General features: G+C 40.0%; 1 protein-coding gene across 5 annotated transcripts in view; it reads left to right on the plus strand.

Moving 5' to 3' along the window:
* The window catches only part of Dcun1d1 (defective in cullin neddylation 1 domain containing 1), a 37196-nt gene extending 20842 nt beyond the window's left edge, over positions 1-16354 (plus strand). For all 5 annotated transcript variants that reach the window (XM_016000178.3, XM_076573861.1, XM_076573862.1 and 2 more), the window contains exons 4-7: positions 738-868; positions 14598-14680; positions 14913-15009; positions 16215-16354. In XM_016000178.3, the coding sequence (XP_015855664.1) occupies positions 738-868; positions 14598-14680; positions 14913-15009; positions 16215-16294 (391 nt within the window). In that variant the 3' untranslated portion in view covers positions 16295-16354. The remainder of the gene's footprint in view (positions 1-737; positions 869-14597; positions 14681-14912; positions 15010-16214) is intronic.
* Positions 16355-16937: the final 583 nt, after the last annotated feature.

Genomic DNA, 16937 nt, shown 5'->3' on the forward strand with positions numbered 1-16937 from the left:
AAGAGTCACCCTTTATCCGTGGCTTTTTTGAAGTTTTAGTGACTTATAGTTGACGGTGTTCCCAAATTATTAGTTGAAAGTTTCCAGGAAAAAAAAAATCCCTCAGTTTTAAGTTGGGCATCATTCTGACTAGAGCAGAAAGATTTTTAAACTGTCCTGCTGTCCTGCCTGAAGTATCAGCTGCCCTTTGTCCAGCAACCCTCACTGTACCTGCCTGTCTGGTAGTCACTTAGTGGTTTTCTCAGTTACCAGATTGCGATCCTAGTACTTATGTCCAGGTGGCCCTACTTTATTTCACAGTGGTCCGTCCAACAGTGTAGGAGCAGTGATGCTGGCAGTTAAGATGTGCCAGAGAGGCGTTCCTTCTAAGTAGATGGAGAATACATGCATAATATTTTCATTGCCACGTAATTGTTTTATGATTAGTTCTGATTAATGTCTTGCTTTGTCTCATTTATAAATTACACTTTGTATCATAGCGCTGTATGTGCAAGAAGAAGCTGCATATCTCTGAGGCATGATGCTCACCAAGGTTTCAGGGGTCAGTGAGGGACTTACATCCCTGTGACTAAGGGGAGACTGCCTTCTTAATATATGTAAAAAGATGAAATCCCATATATCTGATTTTAAAAAATAAGTTCTAGGAAACAAATGCAAGCCCTCATAGGAATAATTAAGTAAGTTTTTTAATTTCTAGTGAAAAGTTAACCGTTTACAAACTTAATTTTATAATGTAGATGTGACAGCATAGAAAAACTAAAGGCCCAAATACCCAAGATGGAACAAGAATTGAAAGAACCAGGACGATTTAAGGATTTTTACCAGTTTACTTTTAATTTTGCAAAGAATCCAGGACAAAAAGGATTAGGTAAGAATATTTTAAAATTATATTTGGTGTTTTACATATATTTAAATACATTGATAGTATCACTTTTGCAATAGAAAGTCTTGTGTTTTGAACATAACGTTATGAAAATACCAGTTATTGGAAAACACTGAGCAGTAAACATTAGTTAGGGGACACTGGGCACAGTGCAGCAGAGGATCACTCTGATGTCTTATGTGAATCACTGAATTATTAAAACACAAAAATTATAAATAGAGAAAAGAAATAGCCCTTAATATTTCACTGCCATCTGTTTATGCATTCTTTTGTTCATATATGCTCAAGAAGGCTCTTAGGACCTTAGGGTCTGTAAAATCACAGTTATAACATTGCAGAAAGAAAAGGACTATCACTCACGACCTTCCTGGGAACACACTAGCAGCATAGAGCACCTTCCCCCCGCCGTGTCGCCTCATCTTACCAATGGCTTAGATCTCCCAGTTTGGACTAAATGCAGTGGGCATCCATTTGTTTGGGGGCCAGTTAGGTGATATGAAAGGAAAAGGTGAAATGGAATCGACAAAGTTCTTAAAAGCTTAGACAGCAGTAGATAATACCAAGTAAATAAAGATAGAGTTCCAAGAAGGCGGGGGTGGGGTGGGGTACTAAAACCAGAGAGATTGGAAAGGGCTTTCTGGGCTTTGTGAGGTAAGAGCAAAGATTTGTTATCTGGATGGACAAAAAAAGGTAGTACTAAGGGGTGGGACTCCAAACCATAGACGTAAATCGAGACTCGGTGCAAGAGAAGGCATTGGAGACACAGTAAGGCTAAATTAATAACCATAGACTTCTTTTGAAAATGGAACAAAAATGTTTTGGAGTATGAGAAATAGGACACATTAAAAGTTCGGGCGGTGACAGTATTTAATGTGAGCTTTTAGTGTGCCTGATAGTGTGCTAAGTCTTTCACAAATACTGCTTCCGCAATGCTCAAGAGTTTTATGTTTTCATTCAATAAATTATTACCTGCTGGGTACCACATACACAGTTACAGAATCTAGATGTTTTTGTTCTTAATTTGCAAATGAGAAACTTATACACAGAAAGTTAAATAGTAAGTGAGATTGAGGTTTGTTGGTTTGTTTGTTTTTTGCTTTTGTGATACTAGAAATTAAACCAGAGCCTCACACATGCTCGATACTGCGTGTCCTACTGAGCCATGTCCCTGCTCTCTCAGTTCTTCATTTTGTCTCTAAGCTTTTTTTTGTTTGTTTTCTTTTTTTTGTTTTTGTTTTTGTTTTTTTTTTTGGTTTTTTTTTTTGGTTTGGTTTTTTTTTTTTTTGTGATATATATTTTTTATTTTACAATACCATTCAGTTCTACATATCAGCCATGAGTTCCCCTATTCTCCCCCCTCCCACGCCCTCCCCTTAACCCCAGCCCACCCTCCATTCCCACCTCCTCCAGGACAAGTCCTCCCCCGAGGACTGTGATCAACTTGGTAGACTCAGTCCAGGGAGGTCCAGTCCCTTCCTCCCAGACTAAGCCAAGTGTCCCTGCATAAGTTCCTGGTTTCAAACAGCCAACTCATGGAATGAGCACAGGACTTGGTCCCACTGCCTAGATGCCTCCCAAACTGATCAAGCCAATCAACTGTCTCACCTATTCAGAGGGCCTGATCCAGCTGGGAGCCCCTCAGCCTTTGGTTCATAGTTCATGTGTTTCCATTCATTTGGCTATTTTTTTTCAATAATTGAGTAAAACTGAAATTGACTATATGCCACAGTCATCCTAGGGACCTCCATGCTATATATATGGCCTCTATGGTTCTATGGGTTGTGGTCTGATTGTTCTTTATTTTATATCTAGAATCCACCAATGAGTGAGTACATACCATAACTGTCTTTCTGGGTTTGGGTTACCTCACTCAGGATGATTTTTTCTAGTTCCATCCATTTGCCTGCAAATTTCATGCTTTCATTGTTTTTCTCTGCTGAGTAGTACTCCATTGTGTATATGTACCACATTTTTTTCATCCATTCTTCCGCTGATGGGCATCTAGGTTGTTTCCAGGTTCTGGCTATTACAAATAGTGCTGCTATGAACATAGCTGAGCATGTATCTTTATGATATGTATCAGCATTCTTTGGGTATATGCCCAAGAGTGGGATGGCTGGGTCTTGAGGTAGTTCGATTCCTAATTTTCTGAGAAACTGCCATACTGATTTCCACAGTGGTTGTACAAGTTTACATTCCCACCAACAGTGGAGGAGTGTTCCCTTTGCTCCACATCCTCTCCAACATTGGTTGTCATTGGTGTTTTTGATCTTAGCCATTCTAACAGGTGTAAGGTGGTATCTCAGTGTCGTTTTGATTTGCATTTCTCTGATGATTAAGGATGTTGAGCATTTCTTTAAATGTCTTTCAGCCATTTGTAGTTCTTGTTTTGTGAATTCTCTGTTTAGCTCTTTAGCCCATTTTTTAATTGGACTGTTCAGTGCTTTGATGTCTAGTTTCTTGAGTTCTTTATATATTGTGGAGATCAATCCTCTGTCAGATGTGGGGTTGGTGAAGATCTTTTCCCAATCTGTTGTTTTTTGAGACAGGGTTTCTCTGTGGTGTAGCTTTGCGCCGTTCCTGGATCTCGCTCTGTAGACCAGGCTGGCCTCGAACTCACAGAGATCCACCTGGCTCTGCCTCCCGAGTGCTGGGATTAAAGGCGTGCGCCACCACCGCCCGGCCAGTTCTTCATTTTGATGGTCTCACTAAGCTGCTCAGGCTGGCCTGAAATTCACTTTGCCCAGGCAGAACTTGAACTTTCAATCCTTCTGCCTCAGACGCCCAAGTAGCTAGATTAGGAGCCTGCGCTTCCAGGCTCAGTTCTGCTGTTCTTACGTCAGTAGGGCTTGAGCCTGGTCCTCTGCTGCAGCGTGCTCATCACTGTGTTGACACAGTCAATGGTTTCCCTTTGGAAGAGGCTAGTGGGGCCTCTGGTGCTAATCTTGCCTTGTACTTTAGATTGCACATTGAGAAACAGACCAATTATATGACTCGAATTTAGAAGCAACGGAAAGCTAGAGAAGATGGGATGCATGTGTGTGTATAATGAAGAATTAGCCTAAAGAGAGGTGAAACAGGACTTAACTGATTAAAGATGTTCAAAATATTTGTAAAATGAAATTCTAATGAACTGATTGTTCAGTATACGCTGGATCTTACTCTTTTCTTTAAATGCATTTGAAAGGAACAGATAATTATACAATTAGTAGGTTACAATGTGATGTCTGTGTACTTCTACAGTACAAAATGATCAGATGGGCTGGATTTCATTACAGAAGGCCTCCCTTTCAGGATGAGAAAGAAATCGCTGCAGTCCAAACGGTTAGACACCGGTTAGCCAGGCACTTCTTGTTCTAGTTTTCTCCTTCCACCCTGCAAGTGAAAACTCAGTAAAGCTTTTCAGTTTGACTATTATTTTTGTGGTATTTAGAAATGTAAAGCATTTTGGTAAGATCACACATAGTATTGTGGATGTCAAATTGATTTAAAGGAATCAATTTCTTAGTTACATTCCTGCCCCTTACAGGATATATAAAATAGCATTTTGAGTAAATAAATAGTTTGATGTTAAAGTGAAAATCAACATTTTATGGTTATTTGTTATAGTAATATGATAAATTAGAATTTTTAGATTAGAAAAGAATTAAGAAAATTACGTGAAAACAGATTTTGAAAAATAGTTGTTTTCTAGTATTATGCTTAAAAAATACATTGTTCAGTGGTTGTAGAGTTTGTTTTGTAAGATGAGTATTCAGGAGATTGCTTAATAATGAGCGTGTCACACATTTACTTCTAAAGGTAGAGGCAAATTCTGTGTCATATATTGATGAAACTCCCAGACAGTAGCATTCACAGTGAAATGAACCCTAATGCAGAATGTGAGTTTGTTAGCAATAATGTATCTGTGTGGATTTATCAGTTGTTCTGATAAATTTATCAGTAGGAACTCTGTAGGAGGGAGAGGGGTTTCCAGGGGGAAGGAAGGGAAGTGCACTCCACTTTGTGCATTGTGTGAGGTGGCAGGAAATGCAGTGACCCGTGTCACTGAAGAGCTTAGTTACAAGGAGAGTTTTCCTGACAGCCTTTCTGAGGTTCCCAAGTGTGGAGTTTATGGGAGGACATCTGAGTCCCAAAGGGTGGGAAGGACCGAGAGTGGGGCACTGAGCTGTGCTGATGCAGGGAGAGCTGGGCCTCCTGATTCCAGTTTCCGCTTCCTGCCTTCCCTCTCTCCTGTCCCTGCCATCTCTGCAGTCACCTGCAGTTTTGGATTAGTCTGTGTGTCTTCAGTGTGAAAGAGACTTTTGTAGGCCCAGTGAAGTCTAACCTACCTAAAGTGCTAGCCCTGCTTAGGAGCACAGTTGGGTTTTCACTTTGTGTCTGTGTTTTAGGAAGTTGCCATTCCTGCCCGGAGTGCCTTTGCTGTTTGTTACATAGTTTTCTTATGGGGCTGAGTTTGCTCTTCTCTGTCCTCCTGTTTAAAACAGAGGAAGGGTAGCCGTTTAGACTGCCACCTCTCATCCTCGTCCTTTCCAGGTCAGGGTTCCAGCTTCTCTAACTGTCCTTCATTTGATGTTGGTTATTCCTGGTGCTCTCCCCCAAGCACATTTCTAGGTTTTTGGTTTCTTTCAAAGTTGAGTGTTTAAATCTGGACTCAATCTTCAGAAGAAGGCTGTGAAATAGTACACTGCAGGAGACTGCTGATTCTGCTCACTTAGTCAGAGATTATATACATTCTGTAACAGCCCTGTCATTTTAAGGACCATTGTGATTGTGAACCTTTGTTAGAATAAAATCTCAGGCCAGTAGGATGGCTCAGTGGGTAGAGTCGCTGAAGCGCAGACCTGACAGCTGCTGGTAGACCCCGATGTCCCACAAGGGAGCAAGAGAGGACAGCTTTCCAGGGCAGCAGGACTCCAGAATCTCTGATGTTTTAAAATGTTTTTAAGTGAGTAAATAATAGCAATGATTCATACATTATTGGCAGGCACTGTTGTAAGGGCTTATATGTATTAACTCCGACCTCACCACACACCAGGGTAGGTCAGTACTATTAAGTACTCTTACATTCCATGCTCTTCTGCCTTCTGGGTCCTGGGGATCCTCAGGCTGGATGGCAGGCACCATCTCAGCAGCTTCTAGTTGGGACGTTTTTTTATTACTACATGCTGGGGAGAGGGTGGGGGCAAAAGAAGAACTTTAATTCAGTGTTGGTGGGAGTGCAAGGCAGGAGAGTCACTGTGAATTCAGTATGGAGGTTTCTCAGAAACTTACAAGTCTGTCGTATGAGCCAGCTGTCACGCTTCTGAGCACATACTCAGAGGAGGACTCAGTCCTGCACCAGAGATGCTGCACGTCCAGGCTCTTTCTGCTCTCATTCAGCCCACCAGTGAGGATAAAAATAGCTGATGAGGAAGGATGAAGAGTGGGCAGAAGGACGTGTGAGACATGGAAGAGGTAAAGAGACTGGGGTAGCAGAGGTCATGAGGGAACTAGCTGTGCCAGGAAGATGGGGGAGAGAAGAGGAAAAGAAAAGCTACCCAAATATACTTTGTTTGAAAATGCCATGATATCTAGTGCATGGTATGCTAATTTAACAAATAAAAGGCACATGTGTTTGAAATGGTTACATTGTTTTGAAGGACTCCCCTATTCAGCATGAATTGATCTGTTCTAATTATGCTTTGAAGCCTATTGTGTTAGATTACTATTGAAGGGTGTGTATTAATTAATTCTCATCATTTTATCGATCCGCCCTCCCCCTTTTCATGTTCCTTATTTGCTTATCTACTGTTCTAGCATGGTGTTTCTTTCCTATATCCTTATATACACGCTTTTCTCTTCAGTGCATAGAACTTCTTCAGGTATCTTCTATAATACTGGCTTAGTTTTCATAAGTTGTGTCAGTTTGTTTACCAGATAAAGTTTTTCCTTTTCCATTAATCATGCTAGATAATTTTGCAGAATATAATAATCTTAGTTGGCAGTTAATTTTGGAGCATAGAATACATTTGTCTGTATTCTCTTTGAATTTAGGTAACTTATTTGTATTTTCTAATTTCATTAGATGTTCTTATAAATATTCCTTTAAAATCATTGGCGTTTGTTCTAATTCAGCCCTATAGGAATTCATTCTTGTGGAATATACCACATTTTCTTTTCTAGTTATCTTTGCACCTAGGTTGATTCTGCAGTACAGTAAACATGAAAGTGCAGTTGTCTCTTTGGTAAGTTTGTTTAATTTGCTTTGGATATCAAGATAGATGGGTCATATGATAGATCTTTTATTTTGTTTGTTTTCTTTTTTAAAACAGGGTTTTAATGTCTTGAATATATGTTTTAATGTCTTTAATACCTTTTGGTATTAGAGAGGGGTACCACTCTCTAATGCCTGGTTCCTACTTTTAATCTTTTGAGGAGCTTTGTTGTGTCATTTACAGTCCCACAGTTCCCCTTTGTCCACATCTTTGTCAATATTTGTCAATGTCTTTTCTTTTTTTCAATGAGTATGTGTGCTTGAGTGTTTACAGTGTGGGAGGGGTGCCAGCAGAGGCCAGACAGGGCACTGGATCCCCCGGAACTGGAGTTACAGCAGGTTGTGAGCTTCCCAGCTGGAGATGAAGAACCAAACCTGAGTCCCTGGAAGAGCAAGAGGTGCTCTTAACCACTGAGCCATCTTTTCAGCCTCAAGTATTTGTTGATTTCTGTCTTTCCTAATTGTGGTTTTGATTTGCATTTATTAAGCTTTTTTTCATATTTTTTTGTTGGCCATTTGTGTTCCTTCTTTTGAGAAATACCTATTCAGACCATTTGTCTATCTTTATTTCTAGGAATGTTTTGTTGCTGTTGTTTTGAGTTCTCCGTTTAGTTTGGTAATTAGTCGTTGGCCAGGTGAACAGCTAACAAGCATTTTTATAGATTGTCTCTCCACTCTAGTTCTGTAATGATGCTGAAGCTTCTTGGGTTGAAAAAAAAGTTCTATTTTTCTTTGTGTTTTTGAGGTCTTATCTAGAAGATCAATGTCTACATTGATGTCTTCGATTTGTTCACTTATTATTGTGTGTGTGCATGTGGGAGTGCAGGCGCGTGCATGCCATGGTGTGCATGCAATCAGAGGACAGCTTTGAAGAGTTGGCTTTCTGTGTCCACCTTTATGTGGCTTTGGGGCCTTGGATTCAGATTGTCAGGCTTGTATGGCAAATGCTGTACCTGGCCCAGATTTTAATGTTTCTGTTCAAGATTGCGTTGGCTATTCTGATTTTGTTTTCATTGGTTTTTTTCTCTTTGTTGTTTGTTTTGTGGGACAAGGGTTGAACCTGGTTCGTGTGCATTCTAGACACTGGTGTGCCACTGAATTAGATCCTCTGTGCCTTCCTTTTTCAGGATGTTTCTACATGAATTTTGAGGTTGGGATTCCTAGTTCTTTGAAGAATGTCATTGAGCCTGTACATTGTTTAGATGTTTGGGGACGTTTTTAGAAAAATCAGTTCTTCTAATGCATGGGCACAGAAGGTCGGTCTTTCCATCTTTTTGTTTCAATTTCATCATTGTCCATAAATTTTTATTTTAGAGGCCTTTCTCTTCTATGGTTAACTTTAGTGATTTAATTTTATGATATAGTGAATAGGATTGTTTTTATGATTTCTTTCTCACCAACTTTATTATTACTTCAAAAACACTGTTGGTCTCACAGCTTCATGGAATCTGTTGTCATCAATTCGCATAATCTTTGGTGACTCTCTTTTAGAGGATCTTGTTTTGGGATTAGAGTGGAGGCAAGTGCCATCTTATTAGGTTACAGTGGTTATGTGTTTCATATGGACACTGAAGACCTTCAGGTTCATGGCAGAATGTGGCATCAGGGAAGATTGTAAACCAGGTGTCAGCGACATCAGTGAGTCCAGAGGATTTCATTTAGGAGTGTGCTGGATGATAGCAATAGCTAGATGGCAGCACGTGTCCATAGACCACATGTCTGCACCAAGGCGACAGTGTAATGGGCAGGTGGTTTTAGTGATTTAAGGGAATAAACATTTTCCAGTGGGAGGGATATCTGACTACTCACTGGAAAATGACACCAGAAATTAGAGTCCTTTGGGAACAGCCAGAATTCACAGAGCACAGAGAATTGAGGCACATATTCTCCCTCATACATGGAACCCAACCAATTAAACACACGCGGCATGCACATATGGGTTCAGTATAGAAAAGAGGAAAAAAAGGGCTAAATATAGGATACAAGGAAGGAGTGAATGCAGGCAAGAGACACGAGTTATGAGGAGAATATGAAGCTAATCATTTTCTAGTTCTGAGTCTGTCATGGACTTTTTATTTTTGGTGGTAGTTAAGTGCATAAAAATATATTCAGCAGTCAAAGTGTACAATGCAATGTGAAGCTCCACAGCTTCACAATAAGTGATTCTAAATGGACAGAAATTCACTGGGGGGTGTAGAGTGGGTCTGGTTAATTTTAGTGTGAGATTTTTATTTTCAAGGTCTTTTTTTGTTGTTTTCAAATAATAAAACTATAAAAACACTTTTTGGCCGGGCGGTGGTGGCACACGCCTTTAATCCCAGCACTCGGGAGGCAGAGGCAGGCGGATCTCTGTGAGTTCAAGGCCAGCCTGGACTACCAAGTGAGTCCCAGGAAAGGCGCAAAGCTACACAGAGAAACCCTGTCTCGAAAAACCAAAAATAAAATAAATAAAATAAAAAAATAAAAAATAAATAAAAACACTTTTTGGCTGTAAAGAAAAATGAGATTTGCAGGTAAATGGATGGGACTAGAAAAGATTATACTGCTTGAAGTAATCTAGACCCAGAAAGACTAATGCATATTCTTGCTTGTTTGTGGGTCCTAGCTTCTAATCTTACATTATAGCAAAGAATCAACCTAGTTGTCCATCCTCAAATGAATGGGTAATGAAAATTCAGGGTGCTCGAGAGATGGGGTGGGTGGGTGAGACTATTCAACTCTAAAGAAATTTGTAAAAATATAAAAATAAAGAAAATTGTAATCATAAAATGTACAGAAAAATGATGGAGTTAGGATGTATAATATTAAGCAAAATCATACAACCTCAGAAATAAAACCCTGCATGTTCTAAAAGACACAGTCTTGTAGTAGACGTCCTGTTTCTCTTGCTCTAGTAATCTTTCCACCTCCTCTTCCACAGTGTTCCCTGAGACTTGGGTATATGTGTTGTATTGTAGATGGTAAGTTGGGGCACACCACATCAGTTGTTGTCTACATTTTGACAAGTTGTAACTGTAATGGTCTCTCTGTCTGATACAAAAAGAAGCTTCTTTGATTGTTTGGTGTGTGTGTGTGTGTGTGTGTATGTGTGTGTGTGTGTGTGTGTGTGTGTAAGCTACACTTAACTGTGGGTATAAGGGTAAGTGTTTAGAATGCAGTTAGGAATCATGCAAGCCTATAGAGTAGAAGTAGTAGGTTCTCCTAAGAGCCATGACCTCACTAGCCACAGATGATCAGTTCAGTTTACAGTATGAGGCCTGATTTCCTCATGTTAGGTGGGCCTGAAGTCCATTGGACTGTTGGTGGACTGTCAAGATGTGAGTGCACTATTGCACCCATAGGGCTGCCATGCAGTGCTGGTCATTGTGGTTCCGAGACATCACAGCTGGCTGAGAGGATCGACCACTTTCCTGCCTGTGCAGTCTGCATACCGTCTTCTGGTACTGTGAAAAACTGGGCCTCAGGGAGAAGAAGGCTTTCGGGTCAGACCCAGCTCCATCTTCTGAGGCTTTTACCAAAGCATGTTGTCCTCAGCAGTAGGAACTCACCTTAACCTCTTGGAGGCAACTGCAGGCAATTGTTTGGGAGTCTTGGATTCCCCCAGCCAACAACTCTAAAGGAGGTTTCTCAAGCCTGGCCTAGTGCTTTTTTGTTTTAAGTCTTTAAGATTTTAGTCTTTGGTTTTTGGAGATAAGCATTAGCACCCCCAAGTAGCATAACTTCACTTAAACTGCATCTGTGCATGTACACATAGACCTATATACATTATATGTAATTTTAAGTAAATAAAAACAATATAATTCCCTGTGACTGTTTCACATATCTTTAGTGTTATTTCTCTTTTCTCCCTCTCTTCCCTTCCCTATTTTCCTTCCTTCCCCATCCCAATTATTCCCATGTTTAGCCTTCACATAACCTGTATCTTGCTCTTACCCTTTCTAATGCTCCTTTCTTATCCATGGTCCCCTTTTCCTTTCCTGGTTGTACAGTTACTCCAAATTATATACTCACATCTGAAGATTTGGAGCCAGGAACTACAGATTTGAGAGAGAACATATGATGTTTGCCTTTCTGGATCTGCGTTACTTCACTCAATAAAAAATTTCAGTTTCATCCATTTATTTACAAATTTTATGGTTTAATTTTTCTTTACAACTTTTCATAGTGTATGTGGACCACATTTTTGTTACCCATTCATCAGTCGAAGGACATTTAGGTTGTTTCCATTTCCTAGCCATTGTGACTAGAACAACAATGAATGTAGCTGAGCAAGTATCTGTGGAGTACATCTGCATCAGCTTTCTGTTTTCAATGGTTTCCTTCACTGCTTCAGCTTTTCTTTAGTTCCTTTTCACAAGTTGGGAGTTAGCTGGGTGGGGTCTTCCCTTGAGGTTACTGTTCCCTTTATTCCCTTTAGGATCAGGCTTTTGTTTAAACCTTCTCTCTCCTTGAGCCCTGGGCTTAGCTCTATTATACTTCTTGGTGCTCCTTTTTGTCCTCAAACTGTACATTTTGTATCTTTTTTTTTTTTTTTTTGCTCAGCTTCCTTCTTTTCCTTATAGATCTGCATAAAAGTAATCACTAATAGCTATAGGACAGAGTCAAAATTAGGCTGCCTTGATATCTCCTCTGCCAATGCCATTTAATCCAAAACTCTTCAATTTATCCTCAGGCAAATTTTTCGAACAAAGGCAAAAAGCAGCCACATCCTTTGCCAAGATATCACAAAAACCATCTCTAGGCTACTTAGATTCTTCTCCTCTGAAACTTCTTGAGTTGGGTCATCATAATCTACATTGCTCTTAGCACCACTGCCTTCCCTACTCCTATTAGTATGGTCCAGTAAGCCCTACTTAAAGCATTGAACTGCTTTCTTAATCCAAAGTCTCAAAGTTTACATCCTGCCAACAAGAAGCATGATCAGGCCTGTCATAGCAATACATGACTCCTGGTACCAACTTCTGTCTTAGTCAGTTTTTACCACTCTAGTTGGCGGCATGAATGTGGAACAGCAGAGCTTAAAAATGAGGTGGACTAAAGTCTCATGCAATCACTAACAGAGCATCAGATAGTTTCTATTCTGGAGCCTTCTGAGGGTTAAGCAAGGTCAAATGTGCAAAGTTCAATTGATTTCAAGCTGTATTAGATCACATGAGTTTAGGCTGTATGCAGTTGTGAGGACAACCTGTGCTTGGAAACACCATTCTGAATGATAGTAGATGGTGGGTTATCTGAAGTAACCCACTCCTATTTACTACACCTGGAAGGGGCACAAAAGTACATCCCAAGAACAACCATATTATGGAAAAACACAGGTTAAAAGACTTTTTTTCTTGTTTCCTTGGAGTTACCTCACAAGCTCTCAGAATTCTCCTCATACAGTTTCATTCATGGACTTTATTCAGACAGTCAATATTCTATTGCTGTGAAGAGACCAGAACCACAGCAACTCTTATAAAAGAAAACATTTAATTGGGGAGTCTTGCTTACAGTTTCATAGGTTCAGTCCATTAACCATCATGGTGGGAAGTGTGGCGGCATGCAGACAGACATGGAGGGGAGATGAGAGTTCTACATCTGGATCAGCAGGCAGCAGGAAGGGAGAGACACTGGGCCTGGCTTGAGCATTTGAAACCTCACAGCCCACCCTCAGGGACACACTTCCTCCAACAAGGCCACACCTACTCCTAGTCAAGTAGTGCCACTTTCTACTGATAAAGCATCCAAATCCATGAGCCTATGGAGGCTGTCCCTATTCAAACCACCATAATTCCTTTGGACATGGCTAAGGAGTAGGTCATCTGGTAGACTAATTTGTAGCTTTTTGAGAATTCTCCACAGTGCAATCCTATAAACAGTGAATGAGGGTTCTCCTTTTCCCAAGTATTGCCAACATTTGTTATCGGTTGTTTTCCTAGTCTTAGCTATTCTGACTGCAGTAAGTCAAAAATTTAAAGTTGTTTTATTTTGTATTTGTCTAATTACTAAGGGAGCCTGTCTTAGTTATTTTTCTACTGCTGAGACACCATGACAAAGGTAACTTATAGAAGAAAGCATTTAATTTGGCCCTACAGTTTGAGAGGGCAGTTCTTTGACCATCATAGTGAGGAGCATGGCGGTGGCAGCAGGCACATCACTGGAGCAGTAGCTGAGAGCTCACAGTCTATCCACAAGCACAGGACTGAGAGAGCTAACTGGGAATGGCATGGGCTAGTTACCTGAATGACACTCCTCTATCAGGACCACACCTCCTAATCCTTCTCAAATTTCCCACCAACTGGGAACCAAGTATTCAAGTATATGAGCCTATGGCAGCCATTTTCATTCAAACCACCACAGATCCTCCCAGGTTTCTAGCATTTGTGGTTTACAGCTGATTTCCTACAAATCATCTGTGCTTTTTGTCAGGGAATAAGCATTGAATTTCTTTTCATTATTTTAAAAAGTCTGAGCAACATTTGTCCGTTTTAGTCTTTACTAGCCTTTTAGGTTCCCTCAGATTGGCTCAATGGTTTTGACTTCACAGCTTGAAGGGATTTTTAAGGTTCCTGCGCTGTGACTTACCCGAGGCATGTCAGTTTCTCTTGAAAGCAAGGCAGCTTCAACTACCTGAGTTCCTTGAAGAGATCCAACTTGTCTTTTCTGTCACAGAACAGGTCTAGAATTTGGAACAGTGGATGTTGACAGGACTACTTCTTCAGCCTTCTCTGTCCCGTGTCTAAATAAAGAACTTTTTAATGTCTTTGGCAAATTAAAAAAAAAAACTTAGATTATTGCTATTATTGTTATTTAATTTTTAAATTATTTTATTTTTCCATGGTGCTGGGGAATGAACCCTGTAGTGCACATGTATTTTATAAGATTGATGCACTGAGCCAAAAGAGCAACACAAACACAAAAAGCCCACAATATTTTTCTGGTCTCTTGTAGTTAGGACAAGGTAGACATCAACTGTTAGGGTGTAAGATTTCTAAGATTGGGAATTGAGCAATCCTTTGCATTTCAACCAATTGATGTGCATCTAGGATTCTTAATTGGGGCAAGTTTGCCCTCAAGAATGTCTTCTGCTATATAGGGGCCATATTGGTATCTGATGATAAAGGCCTGGGTACAGCTAAGTGATCCATGTTGCATACATAGCTCCTACAGCCAGAATGTTGGAAGGGTCTGTACTGAGCCTGGGGATTTCCACACATTAGTATTTGACAGTGGAAAGGTGCATAGTGACATCTGCTTTCAGCATCAACACCCTGTGAAGGTAAGTTGTGTTATTCTTACCCCAGAGGTCCTGGGAGCTCACTGGAAGGAAGCAGGTGTCAAGCGTGGACTTGGGTCTTTAAGAAAAGTTTAATCTATGATACTCAGAATGCAAATGGCTTTCTTTGTTTCACTCACTGTTCTTTTGCAGGGACATATATTCAAAGCATTAAATTTTATAATTTATTTTTAATATTACAGATCTAGAAATGGCCATTGCTTACTGGAACTTAGTGCTTAATGGAAGATTTAAATTCTTAGACTTATGGAATAAATTTTTGTTGGTAAGTTAATGTTTTCTATAGTTTCTGTTTTAATCTTAAGATTGTACTGTAGTTAAATATTAATTTATTTCAAGGCATCTTTAATTTCAGAGCATGTCATGAACGTAGAGTGAAAAATTTGATTACCAGAATTTCATTATGCAGCTGTTACATTTTCCCATGTTTAGCTGGACTAACTTTTCCCAACTGTTTCCAAGGTTTAAAGGCTTTTTGTTTTTTGATGTTTTAATAGGAGCATCATAAACGATCAATACCAAAAGATACGTGGAATCTTCTGTTAGACTTCAGCTCAATGATTGCAGATGACATGTCCAATTATGATGAAGAAGGTAGCAAAAATATTTGCCTTACCTGAACTTCTGTCCACTGTGTCCATGGAAGTGATAGTCCTGTTCTGAGCTTTTGTTCATTCTCTTCTCTCCCTCCCTCTCCCTCTCCCTCCTGTGTGTGTGTGTGTGTGTGTGTGTGTGTGTGTGTGTGCGTGCGCGCGCGCACGCTGGTGGCATAATTGCTGAACACCTGCTGTAACACAGAAGTAGAACCAAGTTCCTAGTCTTGGTTTTTCCTCTTTGCCAACTGCCATGAAGGAGGGTGGGTGAAGTCATAGCTCAGTTGCAGAGCATTGTGGAGCCTGGGCCCTCTCCATTGCACTGAACAATTACAGGGGGAAAAAATCTTACCAGTATTTCTCCTCTAGAAGAACATAAGAAATATTCAACCATATCTTGCATGGTCAATTTACTGTAAGAGTTATGGTCTCTTAATGTATTTTATACTCATTTGAATCCAGTGAGGGGTTTTTTTTTTGTTTTTGTTTTTGTTTGTTAGTCTCGTCTGTAAACTCATGAAGTGTGCTGGATTTGTAGAATTTGAAATGACTTCAACTGCCTGGTCTTAGTTGCATTCAGCCACTATCTGTTAAATGCTTCTCACCATTTCTCCATCTGTGTGGACAGCATGCCCTCCCCAGCAGCATTCCCAGTTAATTCTTCGCAGTTATCTAGTCCCTTGTGAGACCCAACTGTTGATTTTTTTGAGATTGTTAAATGTAGGATATACTTTGGAAAATCTCTCGTGTCTTTTATCTCCGTATAAGTCCCCTAGGACCACTTGGCTTAGCCAGCCATAGTCTCTCTTCTCCCCATTCTCATTGTGGTCACCTTACTAAGAGTGACAAGTGCTCGTAAGGTGGCTGGAGGACTTGGTGCCTCATCATGAGATAGGCTGCCTGACTTTAGTAAAGCCTTCAGAAAACCACACTCCATATAACTGATGTATTGCTCCAAAGAGGTGTTTCCATTGATCAAGCAATAACCCCATTTTAGAGTAATAGATTAGAGAGAAGACAGGAATATATTAATAGAAGACATAAAGATAGAGTCTTTTAAAGATGGATCAGTGGAAGTAAAGAAGAGTAATATTTTAATTCTTATGAGGGCGCTATAAAAACACCAGGATTCTGTTGAAATATTAGCTTTTATCCTGCTTTTCTCTAGTTCCTTTCCTCTCATATTTTTCTTTCCTTTTTCTTCAGGAGCATGGCCTGTTCTTATTGATGACTTTGTGGAATTTGCACGCCCTCAAATTGCTGGGACAAAAAGTACAACAGTGTAGCACTAAAGGAACCTTCTAGAATGTACATAGTCTGTACAATAAATACAACGGAAAAATGCACAGTCAATTTCTGCTGGCTGGACCGAACTGAAGATCAATCCTCACGGTTCAAACTGAGGGTTGAGACAAACTCTAAGGATACATCTTGGACCATATCGTACTCCATCTTCTACTGGTGGTTTGGGCTTGTCTTCTAGTCTGGGCCACTCTAAACATTTATAATTCCAACATTGTGGATTTCATCTTACCTGTGGACCATCTTAGTTTGTCTTCCCATAAGTCATAGAAGCTCGATGGTGATAATTTTGAGGGTTCCATTCCTGCATAAAGCACAATGCTGTCTTCATCAGAAAACAGTTTGGCATAAGAATTAAACATAATAATGAACACCACAAACAATTTATAAAAACTTCTTAAGTATATGCTTTGGGCTAGTTGCAAAGACTCTGCTGGTAGCACTTCAAATGAGAGTGATTTATCTGAGTGTACTGGATCTGGAATGGTGTTTGGTTGAGGGAATGTAATTTTCCTGGCAAACCACATGTACTGTTGATGTGAGTGAAATAGCTGATGAAAGAAATGTCAAAATACCAACACATGAGAAAATTTAGGATGACTTGGTGACTACCTGAAATATGTCTTG

The sequence above is a fragment of the Peromyscus maniculatus genome, chromosome 6 (assembly GCF_049852395.1).
Source record: "Peromyscus maniculatus bairdii isolate BWxNUB_F1_BW_parent chromosome 6, HU_Pman_BW_mat_3.1, whole genome shotgun sequence".
In the NCBI taxonomy this organism is placed as follows: Eukaryota; Metazoa; Chordata; class Mammalia; order Rodentia; family Cricetidae; genus Peromyscus; species Peromyscus maniculatus.